At 52.9% G+C, this 21987-nt stretch overlaps 2 protein-coding genes across 3 annotated transcripts in view; one reads left to right on the top strand and one right to left on the bottom strand.

Annotated features, from left to right (window-relative positions):
- The window catches only part of ACBD6 (acyl-CoA binding domain containing 6), a 92406-nt gene extending 88683 nt beyond the window's left edge, over positions 1–3723 (bottom strand). The window contains exon 1 of one of the 2 annotated variants that reach the window (XM_052801251.1): positions 3476–3723. In XM_052801251.1, the coding sequence (XP_052657211.1) occupies positions 3476–3682 (207 nt within the window). In that variant the 5' untranslated portion in view covers positions 3683–3723. The remainder of the gene's footprint in view (positions 1–3475) is intronic. The other variant, XM_052801250.1, reaches the window with a different exon arrangement.
- A 12732-nt stretch (positions 3724–16455) lies between these two features.
- XPR1 (xenotropic and polytropic retrovirus receptor 1) overlaps positions 16456–21987 on the top strand; it is a 119008-nt gene continuing 113476 nt past the window's right edge. The window contains exon 1 of the mRNA XM_052802349.1: positions 16456–16746. Coding sequence (XP_052658309.1) covers positions 16678–16746 — 69 coding nt within the window. The 5' untranslated portion in view covers positions 16456–16677. The remainder of the gene's footprint in view (positions 16747–21987) is intronic.

Raw genomic sequence — 21987 nt, 5'->3', positions numbered from 1 at the left:
CCCCACCCCTGGTGGTGGTGGGAAAGCAGCTCTTTGCTAATTTTTCAACTAATACATTTATACAGCAGGGAGTTCCAGCCAAATATTCTTACCTGATTGTAAATCTTGTAAGGTGAATCATATTTGCAGCCTCCCTATGGAGTAGTAACAAGAACAGAACTGGCCTCCACGGACAGCAGGACTAAGCTCTAACTGTACACAGGCCAAATAAGCTGAATTTCTTTGGCAAGACAGGAATTCCTGTCTGTTTGGGCCCAAAGTTCTGCCTCATTAACCTGCCCCAACCCGTGGGAAAGCCCTATACTCAACTGACTGAAAGTGGGGTGTAAGGAAGAACAAGCAAACATCAACTACCGAAGGTAAGGGGTCCTGGCCCTGATGACCAAGGGGCTGTATGTCCCAAAGAGACAGAGTGACGCTGGTAACACTGAGTCAGCGCCATCACACTGCTCCGTACAACAGGAAGCTGCAGGCAGAAATGCTCACGTTCAAGGCAGAGTTGTGGCATCACGTTCTACAATATTTGAAAGACGTCACGCAAAAAATGGGATTATATACTTGAGCCTACACTCACCAGAGACAGCATAAGCCCTGTTTTGCCAACAGCAGTGGATTTCCAGCTTGCCTGCACTTCTCAGCATTTACTTAGGCACCAGCACATCCTCCTGGCAGGGCAGGGTTTTTTTCAGCCTGATCACTTCCAGCAAGTTCTGGAATCCCTCCCCTCTCTGAATGATGACCACTGCATTGGTGTCCATTACTATACTTTCTGAACCTCAGTTTTTTGCATCCTCAACACGATAGGCAAGCACTACCTTCACTTCACCACTACAGACTCAAGGCACAGACAAGTCATTTGCTCAAAGCCATGCAGAAAGTAGGGGGAGAAAAAGAAAATCAGTCCCAGTCCAGAGCCCTGCCAACTAGTCTGTTCTTCCTCCTGTTCTGGGGCAGAGTCATAAACTCAGCAACATCTTCTAAAAACCTCGCTGGTGATGACACATAAGCAATCCCCTTATTTTCAAGTCTCTGACACATAAACAAAATCAGAGAGAAAAGTAATAAAATCCTGAAATGGCCTCCAATAAAAGGTAATAAAATTCTAGGAAAATGCCTATATACCCAAACAGTTTGAAATAAATAATATACAGTATTTTAACAGAGAGCTCAGCTGTTACTGTCACCTCTTTTATGATGGTGCTGTATCTTAAATCAAAGCCCTTAGTGACATAAAACACTAAACTGAGGAAAGACAAGGATGCCAAATCAAGGACAGTGGACAGATCTGAGTCAGCACCTTTTGTGCACTAGCAATACTACTGTCCACCGGAGTAATATATTAGCAGCCCATTATGCATACTGATACAGCTGCTATAATTAAATAGAGAAAACTTGCATTAAGCACCCTCATCTTGATTTAAAGCACAAAACGCTGCAAAACTCAAAGTTAGCAGAGCATAATCCTGCAGTAGCTGTGCTAGCAAACTTCAATCTCCACCACCAGCGCTACCCTCCCAGGCACTCTGTAGCAGAGATGGCACCTTTCTGGACAGCACTGGGCAGCCAAAGGCACAGAAACTCAGGAGCCAAGCACAGCCTGAAACCAAGGAGCACAAAGGCACTTGCTGTTGCATCCTGCTTGGCCAGGGACAAAAGGGACAGAGGAGAAGAGGACAGAAATGCCCTGTTCCCCTCAGCTGAAGGCAACTGGAAATCTGTGCTGACACAGTGTTAATTATCAGCTTTTTCTGACTTGTATCAAAACTGTTGTGAAATAGCTTCTGATTTAATGTAATTTTTAACATTAAACACCTTATTGGTCTTACAGAGCTAACACCAGGAAACCTTCTGGAGTCTATTGACAATCACAAGCTGATATGCAAGTAATGCCTTCCCATTTCCAGCTAGGACAGTTACAAAGTGTTTGCAACAGAGTGAAAAATAAGAGTTTATTTGCAACAAATCTCCTGAGAATACAGACAAAAAGTTACAGAAGAGAAAAAACATCCTTTCCTTTCATCTTATCCTAGGCATGGTCTTGGTGTTCTTAGAAGTTCTCATAGTATTTTTTCCCACCCTCCGCTTTCTTAAAAAGGGAGAGAGAAACCTGGAGACCTGTTTAAGCACTAGAAAAATCTGAAAACAAAACCTCATGTGACCAGTCTGCTTTTAATACAATTAATGGCCCACAAACCACAGCCTAGGAGTCACAGCTTAGAGAATAATTAAATATTGCATTAAAAAATGAAAGCACTTATAAGTGGCAGTAGTAGGACAAGGGTATTCCATATGGGAGGAAAATAACAGGGAAGATGTGCACACCCAACTTCGACAGTTAATCCAAATGGGCAGGATTCAGTTTTCAAGTCAAGGCAGCATCTCTTGCCACACACCTGAATCATGTTTGTACTTTTTAGTCTTCCAGGTGTAACAATACTTACAATTTTTCTGTTTCTTCAGGTTAGGTGATTCTTACAGTCCTTTGTATCTTAACTGGTGCTTTTTTGTTTGTTTTATGTCACTTCTCCCACAGGAACAGGAAAAGATCACACTGTGTATTCCCATAGGATGCATCCTACAGCTTGCTCAATTCACAGGGACTGAACGGGAAAGGAGTCCTGTTCAACATTATAACTAGAACCAACCAGTTCAGTTTCCCAGTCCACTCTAAAGCCCTCTGCAGACAGATCTGCACCAGCACATCCTTCACGTGGTCACATCAAAACCCCAAAGATTTAATGCTCACACCTGCATCGTTACCACAGATCCCCATTGTCTCTAACAAGGAGGTGAGCACCAGTGCTACAAACCATTCAATCACCTTCTCCAACCTGTCCCAGTCACCTCATCACCCAGCGTACGCAGGGAGCCTGGCAAACACCGGCGAGGCAGCTGTATTCGCCCATCAAGTCACTCCACGAAGACTCAGTGGCCGCTCGGACAGGCCACCAACCCACCGGTGACCCGTCACAGCCAACTACAAAGGCCAAATCCTCCACACCAACACCCGCCTTCGCTCCCCCACACAGCCCGCAGCAGCCAAACCGACGTCTCCGCAGCAGAGGCGAGCGGTGCGGCGTTGGGGCTGTCCGCACTGGGCGAGGGGGAGAGGTGACGAAGGACAACTAGCGTGATGAATTTGGCAGGACTCTCTCCCTCCCAGGCTTCGTCTGCCTTCGCCACAGGTGAAGCTGGTGGTGCCAAACTTTGTGCTGGGCAGAAAGCTCCCCGCAGCCCCCTCTCCCACACCCCCCGACGCAACTTTTCCCACTTGGCATCGTCACGTTTCGTGCGGTAGCCACGCAGGCCCTCGGCCGGGAGAGCCCCAGGCCCGGCCACTCGCGTACCGGGCCGGTCCCCGTCCAGCTCCTTCGCCCGGGGCCCCGCGCCTGGCCCGCAGCCAGGCGCTGGCCGCGGGGCGCCCGGGCTCAGGCCGCGGGTCGGGTCGGGCCGGGCCGCCCCGGTCCCGCCTCACCTGCTTGTAGCGGGCGTACAGGTAGAGCAGCTGCTCCTTGCTGGCGGTGGGCAGCAGCGCCGGCAGCCGCTCGGCCGCCTGCTCGAAGAGCGCGGCCAGGTCGCGGCCCGGCGGCGCCGTCCCCGTCTCCTCGGATCCCGAGCTCGCCTCGCCTCCGCTCCCCACAGCCGCTGCCGCCGCCGCCGCCGCCAGCGGGGGCGACGCCATGGCGGCCCGCCGCCCGCCCAGGTCCGACCTCCGCGCCGGTCCCCCTCACGCCTCGGTACGGGCAGCCGGACCGCCCGCGAGAAACGCGCGCCGAGCCCGAGGGTTCCGGGGCGGCCGGGGGTCCAAAAGCGGCATGTCGGCGAGCAGGAGACACATCGCCTGGGCTCGGCTTTATGACCCCCCGCCCGCGGCTCTGCTGATGGTGATTAAACAGCCACACCCGACGAGGCGGCCGCCCGCACCCTCAAACTTTTTATAACCTTTGCCAAACCTGACCCCCGCCACCCCCGAGCCCCCCGCGCCCCCAAACCCCGCCTTCGCGCTTGGCTGGGACCCGCGTCCCCCGAGGTCCCGTCCCGGGGTCCGGTACTACCGCTCCCGCCGTGGCCGGGCCGGAGGGGACCCGCCGCGTCCCCGCTGCCGCTGGAGGGCAGTCGCAGGCCGCCCGCCGCTCCGGGCCGGGCGGGCGCGGGGCCGGGGGGAGCCCCCGGCCTTCGGATGGCGGGTGCCGGATGGCAGCCAGCATCCCCCTGGGATGGGGGTGCAGGGTGCCGGGTGGTGCCCGCCGCCCCGGGGGTCCCGGCCAATCGCCAGCCCAAAAGCGGTTTATATTTAGCCCGGTATCTACTTCGGGCGGAAAGTTTTCCCCCGTCCCTGGCACAGCTGTCGAGTCCATCTCCTTCCTCCACCCCCGGCCTCAGCAAATGGCAGCCCTGGGGAAACCTCGGCCACCCCAGCAGCACCCCGACCCACTCTTCCTCCGGCCGCCTCGGCCAGGGCACGCTGCTCCCCCCGCTGCCTCGCGTGGGGGGGCTGCCCCACAGCATGACCTGCTCCTACGGGTGGGCACGCTAAGGCCAAGAGGGGCAAGCAGCAAGCCGGGGTTTTGCACCGTGGTTTGAGAGGTCCCCGTCTCACCCCAAAGCACCCGGTGTTGGATGCGCTCTCTTTCCCCCCAGGCGTGAGGATGAGGGCGAAGGCGCATCCTGCGCATGACGTGGTCCATCCGTACGGCTGGCTGCGGTCTCCCGGCCACGTCCCAGACGCTACAGACTCACTCGTGCAGCCTGTGAGCGATGCATGTGCCTGTCTTTCCATGCTGGGGCTTGCAGGGGGAAATGCAGGCGCTGTGGAAAAAAGACCTTCCATCAGAGGCAGAAATAAGCTGGCTTTTATTCTCTTACTCCCTTCACAGCCTCACTGGGTGCGGGAGGTTTTACTTAGCGGGAAAAAAGCCCCAACGCAGCCAGGGCAGCAAGCTGGAGTGTCACTGGAGCACCTGGACATCGCCCTGCCTGGACACCATCATTCTCCCACCAGGCCGCCAAGCCATGGCAATGTCCCCATCCCTGAGCTCTGCATACAAGAAGGGGGTCAGGGTCCAACCATGGGAGCGTAGCTACACCATCACCCTGCACAGAGCAGGAGGCGACCCCTGCATTCCAGCCGGTGCGAGTGGGGCCCCAGTCTCTGCTCGGTACCAGAGCAGAGGTGGGCTCAACTGTGCCGGAGCTGGGACTGCGCTTGTCAGTGCCTGCTCTGCCCAGGGCTGCCTGCTGAGCAGACAAAGGGTGCCCTGCGAGCAGGTCTGTGGCCGCCACAGCCTCCTTGCCTGTGCAGGGGGGACGAAGCCCCTGTTTGAACCAGGAAGGGGCGGAAAGGTGAAAACAGCTTGGCTCTGCCACTTGCAAATAAAAAATAATAGCTCCTCTCCAGTGCGTGATTAATACCCAGCCTCATAAACAGACCGCAATATTTACAGCAAACTCGTCCTCCGCGCCGCTCTCCACCAGAAGCCGTTCAGCTCCATCCGGCTGGCTGTGTCACCCCGACCAGCCCCGCTTGCCATGGGGAAGCATCACCCGGTCCGAGCCTGCTGGCGTTCGGCAAGGGACAGGCAGCCGGGCAGGCTGGCAGGAAGAAACCCTCTTTGAATAGCTTGGAAAAAGTACTCGCAGCAAATTAACTGAAGCGCACAGCCTCCGCACGCTCTCCAGTTTGTCTCCATGGTGAGAGAGGCCTCGCTACCTTGCTGGGTTTCTTAGCTAGAGCACTTACAGCTCCCACTAGATCTCTCTCACTTTTTCCTTGCCTTTTTTTTAAAGAGTGACTGCACAGAGGGCCTGATCCTTCCTTCCACCCCCTCGCCTTGGCAGGCGTGGGAGCAGGTTTGATGCAAGGCACCTGTGGAGGTTTTAGGAGCCTGGCATGGAAACACTGAGGATGGGGATGCTGGGCTCAGGCACGCTGAGCCTGCTCTGCAGGATGATTTTTATTTAGTTACTGGTCCCCAGCAGTCTGGGAGAGAGCCAGACTGGGGCTTGGGGGACGCCAGTGCCAATGCCCTTGTGCCAGATGCACCAACCAACCCCTGCAAATGTGAAGCGACACAGGGCTGGGAGAGCCCCAGTCATCCCAGTATGAGCTGGGCCAAATTTGGCCCATTCTCCCAGCCCCTGGCTGCAGAGCCCACAAAACCAGAAGTGTTACGGGCACCGAGTGGTAAAGAAAATCCTGCAGGGCCCTTGCACAAGCTGCACATGTGGGTCAGCCCCAGATCCTGCAATGGGATCGCAGAGACACAATAACAGGCTGTAACCAGCAGTGCCGAGCAGGGAAAAAATATCCCTGTATAATTATCATATCCATCCTGCCGGTCAGCCTGGAGACCTGTCATTGTCCCTCTGCAGAGGGCAGAGGCCACTGTGCACACCAAACCCCAGCCAGCCTGAAAAGAACATCTGAAGGGATCCCTGCAAGCTAAGCTATGATTACATTTTTTTTTCCACAACAAAAGGAGAAAGAGGCAATTAAGAGCTGGTTTGTTTGTGGCCGTGCATTTCACTGCGGGAGACACCTGTCTATGGAGGAGGACCAGGCTGCAGGCTGGGGACGCGTGTGCCCTCCTGAGGGTGAGGGGATGGGGAGCCGGGGGAGCCTGGCATGCTCCCCTCCCATGGCACAGCCCCCGGCACACATCACCTCCGCTGCGGGCAGAGCTGCGCCTCTGGTTAATAAATGTCCCCTCCTGTCTACTGAGCTCCTCCAGGCACATGTCCTCATCCCACTGCTCTTGTCTCCTTCATCTCTTCTTCTTGGGAGATTTGCCCCCTGCGCCCGAGCCCCAGTGGGGGGAGAAGCCTTTTCCCCATCGTGCCTCCCACCATCCCTGTGCGGGAACTCCCGTGCCCAGGGCACAGGAGGGACTGAGGGGGGAATCACTCCTGACCGAGCCTTTGCCAAACATCCCCGTGGGGCACCGCCAAGCCGGGGACCCCCAGCCTGGGCCAGGTATTACCTGCTGACGAAGCCTGGAGCTGCATGGGTGGCAGCTGCCTGCCAAAGCCTCCTCTTGGCCAGACAGGACGTTGATGGCTGAGAGCTTTTCTCCTGGCCCCCAAGACCACAAAGTCCTCCCTGTGAAAAACCAAGCTGTGCTGCGAGTTTCTGGCAGGTGGCACGCCGGTGCGATGCTTTGGGCTCCGTATATTATCCCACCTTCTCATCTATGGTGCTACGACCTCTTGTATCTATTCCAGGTCCTGCACCAAGAAGGTCCTTTCACTACTCTGGTGGCTCCCCAAACGCCACATCCCCTGTGCAGAAAGCAGACCCTGGTGCACAGCCGCTTCCCGGCATCAAGTAGAGCCATCATTCTTCCCTGCCTAGACCCGCAGGAGGAGGGTTCAGATGGGGCTCGGGCTGGAGCAGTGCCCGGCTCGTTAGGCGGGGACAGGGCAGCATGTGCCTGTCTTGAGCTGTGATTTCCATCTGGAATATGGATTTTTTATATGTGTCGCTACACATGATACACGTCACGGCACCCGGCTCACCTTCACCCCTGCAGTGGCAGAGGGAGGAGGGGAGATGACCACCGACTGCTGCCCCTCTACTCTGCACGCTCACTGCTTTAGCAGAGAGATGAAAAAAAACCTGCTCATTTTTCACCCTGTGCATGTGTCCCTTGTTAGCAAGGCAGTGCAAATGCACACCCTGCTCAATATTTTTGGGAGCCAATAGATGCTGTAACAGCCAGGAGCCCACAGAGTGGCTGCAAAAGCCGTGCCCCCCTGTCCCTGTCAAGGGAGGTGATTTCCATGAAATGGAAACGGAGTCACAGGCAACGGGAAAACAAAATTCAATACTGGCCATGGAAGAAGCTAAACAAAAGGCCGAGGTCTCTGCCCCAGCATAAGCAAGGTCTCCCTCACACGCATCACCTCCATGGAGTTTGGCTCCATTGCACATTTTACCTGCATTCATTATAGCACCAGGGCCATTTGTTTGTGTATAATAAAGGGGGTCTGGGAGAAAAGTGTGTAATTAGCACATCCATCATACAGGTTTTTTAGATATCAATAAAACATCGATTCCCTCGTTCCATAAAGTCCCGCGCCGTGGTGAATACAAATCAGTAGCCGTGATGGAAAAAGAATGCATAACCCCCCTCAGAAGTGCATAAATCTCCCCTCTCCCCGGCATATCATTAAACCACTTCAACATTGATGGAAAAACTCCTCTGCCAGGTGCCAAGCGTGCCTGAAGCCTTGCTGGGCTGATATCAGCAACAGCATGGTTGCAACACGGCGGCTGGCCAGCGGTTCAAAGGTTGCAGCCAGAGCTGTGCAAATAGTGGATCTTTCTGTGGGGAGAGAAACCTCACCACTAAGTCTTTTCAGTCTGGGGCAGTCAGATGAAATTTTGTATGGTATTTTGTTTTCTAAATTCAAATGAAAAACATAAGGAGAAATTTCAGTTTGGTTGACCTAGAGTGTTTTGCTTGGTGTGAAACAAACACAAAAAGCTTCATTTGTGTTTCACTTTACTCAGCCTCCTGCTCCATCCATCCTCTTTCCCATTTTTTTTCATGTATGTGCAAAGACCACAGCAGAGCCCTTAGTTTTGAAACAAACCCCTAGGTGTTACTCATTGAAAACAGCAAAATAAAGTAACTTCTTAAGGCTGTTTTTTTTTCACCTAAGCTAATTATGAAATTTACCTTGCTTTCGGATGTTTCGGTTCCCCTCAAACTGCTTTGAGAAGACAGAGTCGAGGCATTCAGCAGGAAAGCCCCACTGAGGTTCAGCTGCTGCAGGGCTGCCACCTCCACACTCCCCTGTCTCTTGCCAGCTCCCCCTTGTCTCACATCTCCGTGCAGCAGCAGACAGTGAGTAATGGCTCCATTTGTCACTGCCTCATCACTGCAAGGCCACAGATGTCCCTCATTTTGCTCTCCATCTCCCCCAGGCAAGGTCTGCCGCCCACCCATCCCCTGCTCTCCCCACGGCTGGCTCTTCATCCCTCCGGTGTTGCATCGGGCACAGGTACCCAGCTCTCAAATCCCCTGGCAGCTCCCCAGCCACTGTGACATCTCACAGGCAGGAGATCTAGACCATAGTCTTGGCAAGATGTGCCTGGCGGTGACCCACCGGGGATGCCCTCACCTGTAGCCCACCTTGGGGTTATCTGGGGCCACCAGCAGCATTTCTCCCCGGTGAGCACTTGGACCTGCTGTCTGTCCCTGCACAGCCCTGGGGCAATCCCCCGTCCTGCCCATGGAGGTGAGCACCAGCTGATGTTGTGCCCACAGTGGTGAGCACCAGCTGATGTCGTGCCCAAGGAGGTGAGCACCAGCTGATGAGTTCAATGAGCTCTCCTTACTGGGGAGCATCCTGCATCCCTCCCCAAACCCTCCTTACTGGGGGTTACTCCCCATCCTGCACTCCTCCCTGAAACCCTCCATGAGTACTGCCCATGGGTGACAAGGTCCACCGGAGAGGGGACACAGCTCCAGAAAAGCTGCTTCCAACCACTTCCCCACTCTGGTGCTGGCTCCGCTCTCCCCCAGTGAGGAGTGATCGAAGGGAGTGCCTGTAATTGCAGCTGTCAGCAGTAACAATCACGGTGCTGCCGTTATAAATGGCTCCAGCCTGACTTTTACTTACAGATTTCCCTCACGTGATGCTACAAGTCGTGCAAGGAAAAACCTGCACCGCAGAAAAGCGATTGTACCTTCCAGCTCTGCGGAAGGAGATTTATGGCTTGTTTTGGCCATAAAATAGAGCTGCCAGGGCTCGGGTTGCAGGTTGGCATGTCCTGACCGGGCAGGCTGGGGTGGTTCAGAGGAAGGGGACACCCGGTGTCCCCTCCACACCACCCTGCTGGGGATGAGCCCGGGTGTCAGAGCCTCTGCCTGTTTGGTGGTCCCTGTTAGCAAGGGAAGGGTTTTAGCCTAACTCCTGCCAGACGTTATCATAAAATCATAATGATGTCTGGAATCAGAGAGGAACTGCGGAGGACGGGGGTCTCAGGCTGTAGAGGTGACCCTTGCCAAATCTGCTGGCATTGATCAGAGGCACTGAGAAATGCTGGGGGTTTTCCGCATACGTGCGGTTTGCAGCACCAGGACTAATTTCTACGGGGAGGATGAAGCCAGGCTGTGTCCAGTCTGCGGCTGCTGTCGGAGACCAGAGCTGTTGTTTTCCAAGCAGCTGGCTGGGAGCAGATGTGGAGTCCTGAGCATGAACTCAGCCCAGCCGCTCCCCAGCCCACGGCTGGGCCGGGAACCCAGCTGCCGTGCAGCCTCTTGCTCTCTGCTGCGGTGGCCCAAGGACCTTTGGGACATGTCCCCACTTGCTTTAAATGATTCTTTCCAATCTGACATCTGTCCTGAGGCTGCAGGACCCAGAGCCATGTGTTACAGCACCTACAGACGGTTCATGCTCAGCCTTGATGCATAAGGGAATGAGACCTGAAGACACACGATTCCTTCTAGGCCAAGTAAGACCCTCCATGGAGAAACAGCCTAACCTAGTGCTGTCCCAGCAGATCACCAAATGGACTCGCTATGGACAAGGTCTGTCCCCTGCAACACACTGGGGGCATCAGCAGGAGTCGACCGCCCTAAGAATGCTCACGATGCAGGGCTCAAGCCAGGTTTGGCAGGAGCGGCTGTTGTTTTCCTAACATGGCCCTTGCAAATAGGAAGCTTGTGGCCTTTTGTGCACTTTGATAAGGTTCAGAGGTTGTTAAAAAAACCACAAAGCTGTGGCAGGATTTCCAAAAATTCCCAGAAAGTCCAGCCAGCTTTGGAGATTTCTGCCATAGCTATTACCACACACCTCAACCTTGCCTGCACTGAGCTCTTTGTTGCCATTATAGACATGCTGGTAAAGGGACACACGTTTAGTGCAGAGAATCGCAGTGATACATCCTCTAGCATGCGGTTACACCAATGCATGATGTCACACACGGGTATGGTCTACTCTTCCCAGCGGGGACTACTCGCCAAACATAAAGCATCTTTGTACCGCTTTATTGTGCTTGTGGCAGCTTGCTGCCTGCAGCATCAATACACCAAGATACACTGATATCTCATGTTTCCTCCATGACCTGCTGCGACTGGTGTGACGGTGGCGTTGGCTGCACGAGCTGGCAGCAGCAGCTCTGGGGACACCGTTTCTTGTCCCAGGTCACCTACCTTTCCACTGTTCGGCGGGGTGCTGCCCCCCCTTTCTTTGCCCCCCTCCCATGGTATATCCCCCTGGGAAGGGGCCAGCAGCCAGGATGGCGATGGGGAGGTGAGAGTGTGTTTAACAAGGCAAACAAGGTTGGGGTAAACAGGAGGGGGACGGTCCCAAGGCCACCTGGCACTTTACCAGCCCCGTCCCCTGGAAAACATCCTGTATGGATAAGGATCCATCCTGACCCACAGCACAGTGGGGCAGTGCCACAGATGCTGAGAGGTGCTGGGGGACATGGATGCTGCACTCTTCCCTGCTGCAACTGGCGAGGAGGGGGATTTAGCAGTGGGGCAGTCCCGGGGACAGAGCAGGGAGGGCAGAGGCTCTTCCCGGGGCTCTCCTGGAAGCAGCCCAGACAAGCTCTGGGGCTTGGAGGAAGCAGCTCTTGTTTCTTCTCTAATTTTAGACCTTTTCGAGGTGTTCAGTTTTCTTAACCACTGGTCAGCTGCTGTCTTCTCGCACAAAGCAAGTGTGCATAAATTAAACCAGACACATATATATGTATTGGAAATGATCCAGGAGCAATCACTTACACACCAGCGAAGGGTGTGAAACCCCCCATCTGCTCCCGGTTGTAAGACAACACAGAGAGTCCCCGGCCCAGCACCAGCAGCACAGCTCCCCAGGGCTCGTCCATCTATGGCGGTGGGGGACACTGCACCCCTCACAGTGCAGGACTGGGGCTGGAATCAACCTGGCAGTGGCACCTTGACCTAAACCGTCTGGGCAGATGTTTTTTTTCTTATTCCCCGGCTGGGTTTCCAGGCAGGACAACCCTGCGATCTCAAGCAAAGTGGTGGGGACACGTGCGAGCAGCAAGGAGCTGCCGCCTGCTTGCGGCCGTGCATACGTCGGTCGTGAGTCAGCCTGGGAAAGGTCAGCCTGCTCAGGGACGTCAGGCAACGAGCGGAGGCAGCCCCGCTTCCCCCGTGGGGCATCTCCCGGCAAAGGGGAGCTGCTGCCACTTTGGCTTTTTGCTCCGTGTTTCTGCATCCCTACACATTTTGGTAGCAATCGTGCCTCTACACGCGGGCTTGCAGCCAGGGGTACATTGTTGCCCAACCTTGGGATTTTTAATATCAGGCATGTTGACACTGGCTGAGCAATGTATGGGCCAAATCCTGCCCTGGATAGTGCAGGGGAGGTGATAAATAAGCCAGGCAGGGCATGGTTACAGCCCACAGACCCACATGCCCATGTGCTTGCGGCTGGGGACAGGGCTGCCCCATCCCTGGGGCTGACTGTTGGGGATCTTGAGTCCTAAATCCACCTCCGTGATGGGCTCAAGTCCCGATGGATCAAATTCAGCCAGCGGGTAAGGTGACCCACCTGCAGCCAAGGTGGAGGCAGGCACATCCCCTCCTGGCAGGTCTCATCCTGGCTCCCACTGAAACGGGGATGAAAGCACCATCTTACCCCACTTGGAAGAGCTGTGAGACGTTATGGCTGCTGGGACAGCACTTGGAAGAGGCTGGATCGGTACCGACATCCCTGCCGCTGGAATCAGGCCCATCCAGTGCATTATTATTGCCTTGAAACCACTACTCCTCCTGGCTTAAAAAACCTGCTGCAGGCAGCTTGCCTGGGTGTATAAACGCCCTGACAATTCCCAGTGGATTGAGCTGTGCCGCTCCCAGTCTGACCCTGTGCACTGCCTCTGCCCTACGGACTGAGACCCCCTCCCCCCCCGGCTCCTGATGCTCATAATCACACCCTCGATCTCCGCCAGTACCGGGCGGGGAGGGAGAATATGTGAAAAATCAATAGCTCCAACTCGGGCTGCCGGAGGATTTGTGCATTTTGCACTGCTGTCTCTGGGAAATCTAATATATCGATTGTGTTTCTCAAGACCAGTATCGATGAAGCTGATAATGGGGCTGGCCGGTGGATGCCGAGGGTATCCAAAGCCCAGGGCTGCTGCTTTATTGATCCTGGCAGGCAGGGCAGCATCTGTTGGTGTGATTTACTAAAACCCCTTGTTGTTCCACCTCAAGCTTGCCCCCGACCTGCTTTTACTTCTGTATTTATTTATTCCCCACCTTCCTTTCCAAGCAGTGGCAGTGAAGCCCCTGGTCCTCCCTCGGGGGCAGGAATCACCGCCCGGGTAGGGCAGGGCAGGGCAGGGCAGGGCAGCGGAGGATGCAGAGGGCATCCATTCCCCTGGCGATGCCCCCGCCACCTCTGCGGAGCAGCTCTGGCCGGCAGCTGAGAGCAGCTTTGCTGTGCCGAGGTTGGGGGCATGCCGCTGCTCCCGGTCCCCTCGGCTCAGGCATTATTTCTTCTGGTTTCGATGGACAAGAGATGAATTTATCTTCCCTGTTTCCCCTGACGTTGACCCAGCCAGTGGTCCAGGCTCAGCACGTCCTGCTCTGCTTGTGGGGCCAGGGAGGGTCGTGCTGCAAATGCATCCCCTCCTGTGACAAACCAAGACCCTAAATATCCAGGCATCTTTAAAGTCAGCTGCCTGGGGAGGAGGTGGGAAGAGAGGTGTAGGAATGCTTGTCGGTGGGTGTCCTGCATTGTCTTCTGCTATCGAAAACCCTCCTCTTTGTGATTTTATGAATGCCATTAAAGAAAATTTTCCCTCTGCAAGACTCTTTTTCTAAAGCCTCTTTTGAAGACTCCTTCTCCCCAGCATGCAGGATCTTTAAAAGTATAATTATATTTTTTTAAAAAACCCACCATGCTATTTATAAATTATTCTATATGCTCTCAACAAAGCAAGTGCCAGACTGCACTGGCGGAAAGCCCACTCCCGACTTCTCCTTGCTCGGTTTAAAAATGCAAATAACATTGCTGCTTTTATTTTTTCCTAGCTACAACAGCATGGGGAAATATCACAATGCAAACTCTTTCCTGGAAAAGAGTGAGAGATGAGGGGAATGTTGCAGCCTGGTGCAAGCGAGGTATGGAGACCGGGATCCAGACTCGAGGCACAGGGACTGGGATCCAGACCTGAGACCAGGATCGGTTGGGACTGGCATCCCTCCTCGGCCGGGATGCCTTGCCTGCATTCCCCCTGCCTGCCCTCCGGCCCGAGGGCAGAAGGCAGCGGAGGCAGGCGGTGGCCCTTCCTCTTTCATTTAAGGCTTCTCCTGCCCTCTCTTCCTTCTTGCCTTCCTCCCCCAGCCCCTGGATGGGCAGAGCTGAGAGTTTTGAAATATTCTGAGGAGTCGGAAAGCCCCAAGTCCCAGCAGAGCAGTGACACACTGTCACGATGCCAAGTGTGGTCCCAAAGCGCGTCTGATAACAGGAGGCAGGGTTTTGCCAATCAGATATTTAAACAGAGCTGTTGCTAGAGAGCATGGCAATGGTGAGTAAGGAGTCCAGCCTCTGCTCTGCCTCTCCTGCTATCGTCTTTGTTTAATACCAATAAATAGAATTTACTGGTATTAAATAAATAAATAGCATTTATTGGTGGGTAAAAAACTCTCCGAGGTACACAGGGAAGGGGGGATCACTAGCTATTTTCAGCTGCTGAATTTGCAAGCTGTCGTATTAGAAGATATTTGCTTATTGTACATCACGGCATATATTTCACGCAATGCATCCAGCAAAAAATGCAGAGAATATTTATTTCTTAATCCGTTCTCCTCCCCCACACTGCACATTATCTCTGGAAGCCTGACGGTATTCAAAGGGTCGAAGCTGCAAAGACCCACCTCAAGTCTGCTCCCGCTGAAGTCAGTGCCACTGATCGTGGTGGGAGCAGGCTCAGACCCTGAGCGATTTTATCTGGAACAAGCCTGCAAAGGTAATGCATTAAAAAGCTGGTGACCTGCTAAATGTAAGTCAAGCTGTGACATAGCGGTTGGCTTGCGCTGAGGTCAGCGCTGGGCAGGTTGCTGAGTGTGAAGTTTCGGATGAAGGGCACTAAAGCTCTATTCATTAAACAGTTTTCTGCAAACATAATTAAGAGATGGTATCAGCGAGGATCGCTGCTGCATGTGCCGCTGTCGCTGCCGGGTAAATCTCAGCGCGGGTAAGAGCCCTCGCAAATCAGAGGCCTGCGACAGGACCCCGATAAATCACAGCAACAAACGAGCTCTGCTCCTGCAGACATCAATGGGAGCAATGCTCCGGGCAGCTGCCTACGGCGCTGGGCAGGAATACTGCCGTGCCAAGGGGCTGGCAGCTGGGATGGGGCCGGCCCTGGTGGGATACAGGAAAAAGCTGAAAACTATAATCTGAAGTTGTTCTGGAGGTTGGGAGGCTTGAAGGAACACCAAAATTAATCCCAAATGCAGCAAATTGCCCAAATCTGGGAATTGGGGAGGGGCAAGATTAGGGCCACTGGGATACCCTGGGATAACCGAGGGCTGCAGCCCCACTCCAGATGGCTCCAGTTTGGTCTCTCACACTATAACGCAGTGGGTACTAAACCCCCCAGCCCCGGGAGGGTCTGTATTTTGGTGCAAGCGTGGGCGGGCTTGCTCTTACACCTGCCCTGGGTTTCCCTGCTCCCCCTCGCCCCATGGCGGTGTGCACAGCACCCTGCCGGTAAGTGTGACGAGTGGTGCAAGGGCGAAGGCTTTTGTGATCATGCAACTTTTGGAGAATCTTCCATTTTTTTTTCCCCTTTCTCTTCCACTCCTCCTTTTCCTTTGCACTGCCTTCTCTCCCCCCCCCCCTAGCTTTTTGTGGCTTGTCAGCCTGATTTCCCTCCTCCTTCAATTCTTACTCATCTTTCTTGTGTCTTCTACTCCATCTCCATCCTTCCTCGCTTGCTCTCTTTTCCCTGGCTGGTACCTCTCCATCCCCTCACCTCTTCCCTCCCACGCACACTGCTCTCCCTGGTACACTTCTCCCCATCCCCATTCCCATTCCCATTCCCATCCCCACCCCCATGCCAGCCAGCCCCAAAGAGTTCAGGATTCAAACCGGGGCTGTCCCAGATGGCTGCTGCCATCGCTTATGGGGGGGCTGGGCTGGAGATCCTCAGGGACGAAGGTGACACTTTTGGGTCCAAACCGACCCCCCGAAATGAGCAGAAAGAGTAAAACGAAGCGGGGCGTCCCCGGCTGGGGGAGCCCCGGCGCCACCGCCCCCCACCCCCCCCCGCGGGCCCGGCGGGCAGGGGCGGGGCCGACCGCCCTCAGCCCCGCCCCTCCGCCCTCAGCCCCGCCCCGCCCCGCGCGGCGGTGGGCGGCGGCGGCGGTTGCCGTGGCGATGGCGCCTTGCCGGCGGCCGGTTGGCTGTCGGGCCGGCTGACGGCTGGGAGGCGGCGGCGGGGCGGCGGGACGGGGAAGATGGCGGCGGCGGCGGCGGAGGCGGCGGCGGCGGGGCGGCGCTGAGGAGGCCCGAGGCGGGCTGAGGAGTGGAGGGGCGGGCGGGCGGGGGCCCATGTGTGGCGGCGGCCCCCCCCCGCCCCCCACTACCGGCGGCGGCGGCGGCGGCCCCTTCGCAGCCAAGCGCCGCTGAGGCGGCTCTGCGGGCGCAGAGCGAGCGCGGCCCCGGGCCGGCGGCGGCAGGATGAAGTTCGCCGAGCACCTCGCGGCGCACATCACCCCCGAGTGGCGGAAGCAGTACATCCAGTATGAGGTAGGGCCGCGCCGCCGCCGCCTCGCCCCGCTCCGCTCCCCCCGTGCTGCTCGGCGGGGAGCGGGGCTCGGCGCCGGGGTTGGGGGGGGGGGGAGCGTGTGTGAAGCCGGCCCCGGTCCCCCGTGTCTCCTCGGGGCAGGGTGGTCGGTGCCCGGGAAGCGCCGCCCGAGCGGCACGGGTGTCCTCCGGCGCATACCGGCCGCTGGCCGTGCGAAGGGGGTGCGAGGCAGCTCCCCTGCCCGGCGGCGGTGTCTGGCGGCCGGCAGCTTCCCGCTGGTTTTCTCGGCGGGGAGGACGGTGTCAAAGCAACGTGTTTATCCATCGCGGGGCTGGGGGGGCGGGGAGAGGTTACGGCTCTTGCCGTCCCCCCCCCCCCAAAGCTTGGGACCACTCGGAGGAAAAGCGCTGAGTGGCCGACTAATTAATTGTTGCCTGTAACCTTTTGGCGTGGGACAAAGGTCAGAAGAGATGCGGAGCCGGCGGGACGGCGGTGCGGGGCTGTGCGGTGCCCGGCTCCCGGGCATCTTCCCCTCCGGACCCGGCCCGGGGGCCGGCCGCAGCCCTCGGCGCAGCCCTGCTGCCGGCAGCAGTCATTTTTCAGCACCACCGCCAGTTCTCTGCACGGGCAGGCAGAGGAGGGGTGACTTTGAGAGGCGGCTCTCAGCCTCCATCTGCGGCTCCCAAGGGCGAGACCGACGGGCGAGCTGGCTGGGCAGCACGGCACCCACCACCTTCTAGCTGGAGGCCGAGCCTTCCCTCCCTGCAAGCGTTGCCCTGTGAAGGGCCACAGTCTGGTTTGGTAGCGCTAACCGCTTACCTGAGTGACTCGACACAGGGCAGTAAACCTGGCATCGATTGCCTTTTTTTTTTTTTTTCTTAAGAGGCTAGTGAGGCTTTGCATCTCACTATTTCATACTTGATTTCAGGTGAACCGCTTGAATCGGGACATTTAGGAACACTGTTTGCACAAAGTTCTGCTGCATTAATCATGAATTATTTGCAGAATACAGCTTTTCAGTTTTTATTATGCCAGCTTTCTAAAGGTCACACTGATTGCTTAGTTTCACATTTATCATAGTGGTGCTTGACTTCAGTTTAACTAGATGAAGCTCAAGGTGGTTATTTGTAGTGAAACTATTTCCTATTTCAGCATTAGCAGTAAAAGTGGTTGGTGCCAGTGATGTTGGTCTTTTCCACAAGTAGTAATTAAACCTAGACAACGGAAGGCTGATTATAGGAGAGCCATGATCAGCAAAACTTCTTGACTGATTGAGTCAGTCAAAACCATACAACATTTGTTATCATTTGAAGGCCTGTATTTTCTCTCTAGGACTATAATAGCAATTTATTTCTAGTATCTCTATTAATCTGTCTGCATTTGCAAGGAAATCACATTTATCTTAGCTTGCTTTGTTATAATGTTGAATTTGAAAAGTTTATATCTGCCTTTTTCACCATTCCTTTGTTTTCCTTTGCCTGACTGCAAAGGAATGGATTTTTAAATAAAAACTGTGGTCAGACTGGACTTTAGAACAAAATTGTGATCTCCTTGAGTTTTTTGTAGAACTAGATGACCAAATAATGTATCAGCCTTTGAGAAGGAGGAAGGAAAACCATTGTCTTGATAAAGTACCAGCTTAGTTCTGCATCATGTCTCCGATGGGTTATCCGTGCGAGAGTTGTTTTCTGTTCCTGGAAGCAGAAAACTTGCATGTTTTTCTAAGAGAAGTGTTGGGAGTAGGTTGGAAGGGAAGGCAAGGAGGAAATAGAAGGGCGAAAGATTTGGCGGCATGCTGACCAGACAGATGTAGGGGGAGGGTAAAGGAGACTCAGTGAACTATGACACCTTGATTAATGTGTGAAGAGCTCTGCTGCTTATTGGCCACTGTTTTCATTATAGGAGGTTAATTTTCAGATGTTTTAACTAGGGCAGTATTATTATATCGTTCTCCCTTCCTCCATCCCAATTTAAAATAAAGGTAGATTTCAGTAAAAACTTCCTTCAAGCTGTTACTCTTTTTAGACTTCAAGTAATCGCCTCCTTGGATAGATAGCTTAACCTAGAGTGAATGAAAATAAAAACCCCACCCTCCTTTTTACTAATAAGTTTCAAAACTCTTTGTTTCCCTTGTTGCAGCTGGCTGAATGTGAGTCAGCCTCCGGCTCATGCATATTACAGTAATGGAATAGTCTGGCATTTATTATTCAGTAACTGGTGGTCGTGTGGGTGCGGTGCGTAAAAGGCCAGCGCTACCTCAGTTTACTTGTTGATTATACTTGAGGCAAAAAGCATACAGCCCCCTTTGTCAAGAAAAATTCCGAGCTGTTGATTACCAAATGTAAGACTGAATGCTGCTTGCATTACTTGTGTGCAATATTGCTTACAGCATGCATCACAGTAAAATTTTTAAAAATTATTTGTATATTTAATAGCATTATAATCTGACAGTTTATCTCTTTTCCTTCTTAATTAAAACAGTAATCAAGCACTGTTTCAGAGTGAATGATCTTGTTGTGTAGGTTTTTAACTCTGAAAAGATTATTCCTGTTTCCAGGGACTTCCCATGTCAAGTTCATGATGCTGATGAAAGGACTAGAAGATGGTATAGAAATTGCTTTCTTGAAGTCATTCTGTATCATAAAGCTTACATGTAGTCATCTTATTTTTCTGCTCTGATATTTGCAGTTAATTCCATTGGAGAGCAGGTGACTCATGCAGTCAGCCCCGAAGTGTGGTAAGACCCAGGTAATTTGCGAGATCCTCACCAGGTGATGTGTCTCTGGTTTGATGGGATGCGCAGTGAGCATGGCTGTGAGAAGCTTTGCCTCGTATAAATTGCCAGTCAAACTAGGAGGAGGGTGTAATCTGTTGCTGATAATGTCAGGAAGAAGAATAAGACTGTTGTGTTTTGAATACCTAAAAACGTAGTTTCACTTTCAGATGGTCTTTAACTATTTACAGTCCTCAAAGTTCTTACCATTAACATGATCTTTCCTTCCAACAATAATCTGTTTAAGTATTATAACTGTGCTTGTAGGAAGTATGGAAGTTACCTGGGCTTAGGGCAGATACTTGGTCAATGTAAGAGCTTTAGAGAGAGAAAAATCCATTAATTTTTCTTTAAACAGGCAAAAAGAAGGTATACTTTGATAGCTGTGGCTTAGAGTCTTATTTTCTTTTAGCAAAAGCTCTGCAGTGACCATTGCTGTACGTCTGCTTTTTGAGAAAGAGCACTTGGCTTGTAGAAAAGAAGAAAAATGATGACGTATGCTATTCTGTTTCATTCAGCCTTTCACAAAGACATTTGCCATGACTGAGTCAATGTTAACATGGAGCTTTACGCAAACCTTGATTGACTTGATGTGACTTTCCATTCCAAATTTCCATTCTGAAGATTGCATGAAAGCATGTAAATTTTATGTCACGTTTACTACGCAAACTCCATTCCCAGTTGATGGTTCTTGAAGCCTCAATCAGTGCAAATGGTCGGGAGGGCTTTATGTGAGGACCAGTGGCAATAACGTAGCACATAATCCCAATGTAAAGGGGCATTTTTACTGTTGAAGTACTGAGTGTCATTATCAGGCTGCTCCCTGTATGTGATCGAGTTTAAAACAATGTATTGACAAATGCTTAATTTGTGGAAATGCTTGTAAATTATGTTAAATGCCAAACAGGCCAAAGTTTTAAACAACTTTGGTCCTGATTTCAATGGCTGTCATCTGAAAACTTCCTATTTGTTAGAAGTAACACTTCAAGTTTCTGTACCCGCTACCTCCTCTGTGCAAAGACCGCAGCAGAGGGGAGCAGCTGTTTCAGGGGTTGTGTGCCAAGTCCGTGGGGTGCTGGCTGCCTCACGCACGTACCTGGGCACTCGGCTCCCACAGCTGCTGCGTCTGCAGTGCGGACCAGACAGGTTCTGGCCGTGCAGCCAGGCAGTGACCTGTGGATGTGCCCTGACCCTGGCAGTGGCAGTGAAAAGGTTTGCTCACCTTGTCTTAGGGGATCTGGCAGTGTATCTTCTTCTGTTAAGTTAGTAGCCTTTTCCTAGCCAGTTAAATTACTGCTGCGGCATGCACTGCTTCAGTGGACTTCTTGTCTTAAAACCTTAAGTTTTGGACCATTCATTTACTCTTCAGGTCCTGTGGTGTAAAGATAAAATATGAAACCAAACAAAGTCCCATCTTCTTGTGTCAGACAACAGAATTCTCTTTTTCACGTAGTCAGTACTGAACAAATTAAGGTAACTCCTAGATGCTGATGCTTTTTTGCTAAGAGCGTGCTTCACTGCATTTAATGTGCATTTTTTGATGCAGTGAAATTGTTGGGTTGCTAGTCGTCTGTTTATCCACAAACCATGCTGCAGGTTTCCTTTGCTCTCGTGTCCATCTCTGGAGTGCTTTTTAGGAGAAAGAGGAGAGCGTTGGTCCGTCTGCTCAGACTTCTAAACGTAAGTGTACGTCTACACGTCTGGTTGATGGAAATTCAGTGGAGTTTTACAGTTGCCAGATGGTAGTTTTGTTTCAGTTAATTTGGCCTGAATTTGTTTATCTGGATGCAGAAGTCTGATGGTATTTTTAAAGAAAAAGTGCTTAATACTTTTGAAATTGCAGCATCTGGGGAAGGAGGAGAATCAGAACAGTTATTACAGGTGCAAAGTTCATGGGAGAGATGGGTAAAAAGTACGAGCAGGTGACTTCCCTTCCCTTTTAAGGAGACTTCAGGTTTTAAGTACTTTTGCCTTTGGAGAAGAGAAACAGGTTGCTGAGTTTTAGAAATCATTTCTCTGAGACACAACCTCCAGCAGGAAGTAGGTGGGGAAAATGAAACTGATAGCTGAGGTAGCCTGCTTGTCTTTGGAGTCTCTCTTCCAGAAACAGGCTTTCAGTTTTTGGGAGATGGCCAATTCTGCTCGTCAAAGCCTGCTTCATGATAGGCAGTTCACACCCAGGCTTGCCACCTCCTGACACAAATCTGTTGTGCTATTTCACTGTTTGTCCTTCTGGGTGTTAGCGGACGAGCTTAGGAGAGCATAAGCAGTTTGAAAGCTACTCGTTTAAAACAATGGTTTTGGTCGAGCATTTTAAGGTTTTTGTCCTTGAATTTGTTCACTGTTAAGGTTTGACAGTTCCATTTTTAAGTGTGTTTTCTTTCTGCTTTTTTTTTGTTGTTGTTCTCTGATACACGTTTATCAAGTTTGCTGTGGGTGCAAGGTGTATCACTAGCACAATTTAAAGTAA

This window comes from Harpia harpyja, chromosome 11 (assembly GCF_026419915.1).
Source record: "Harpia harpyja isolate bHarHar1 chromosome 11, bHarHar1 primary haplotype, whole genome shotgun sequence".
In the NCBI taxonomy this organism is placed as follows: domain Eukaryota; kingdom Metazoa; phylum Chordata; class Aves; order Accipitriformes; family Accipitridae; genus Harpia; species Harpia harpyja.
The sequence above is the reverse complement of the archived record's forward strand: the minus strand, read 5'-3'. Positions and strand labels throughout refer to the sequence as shown.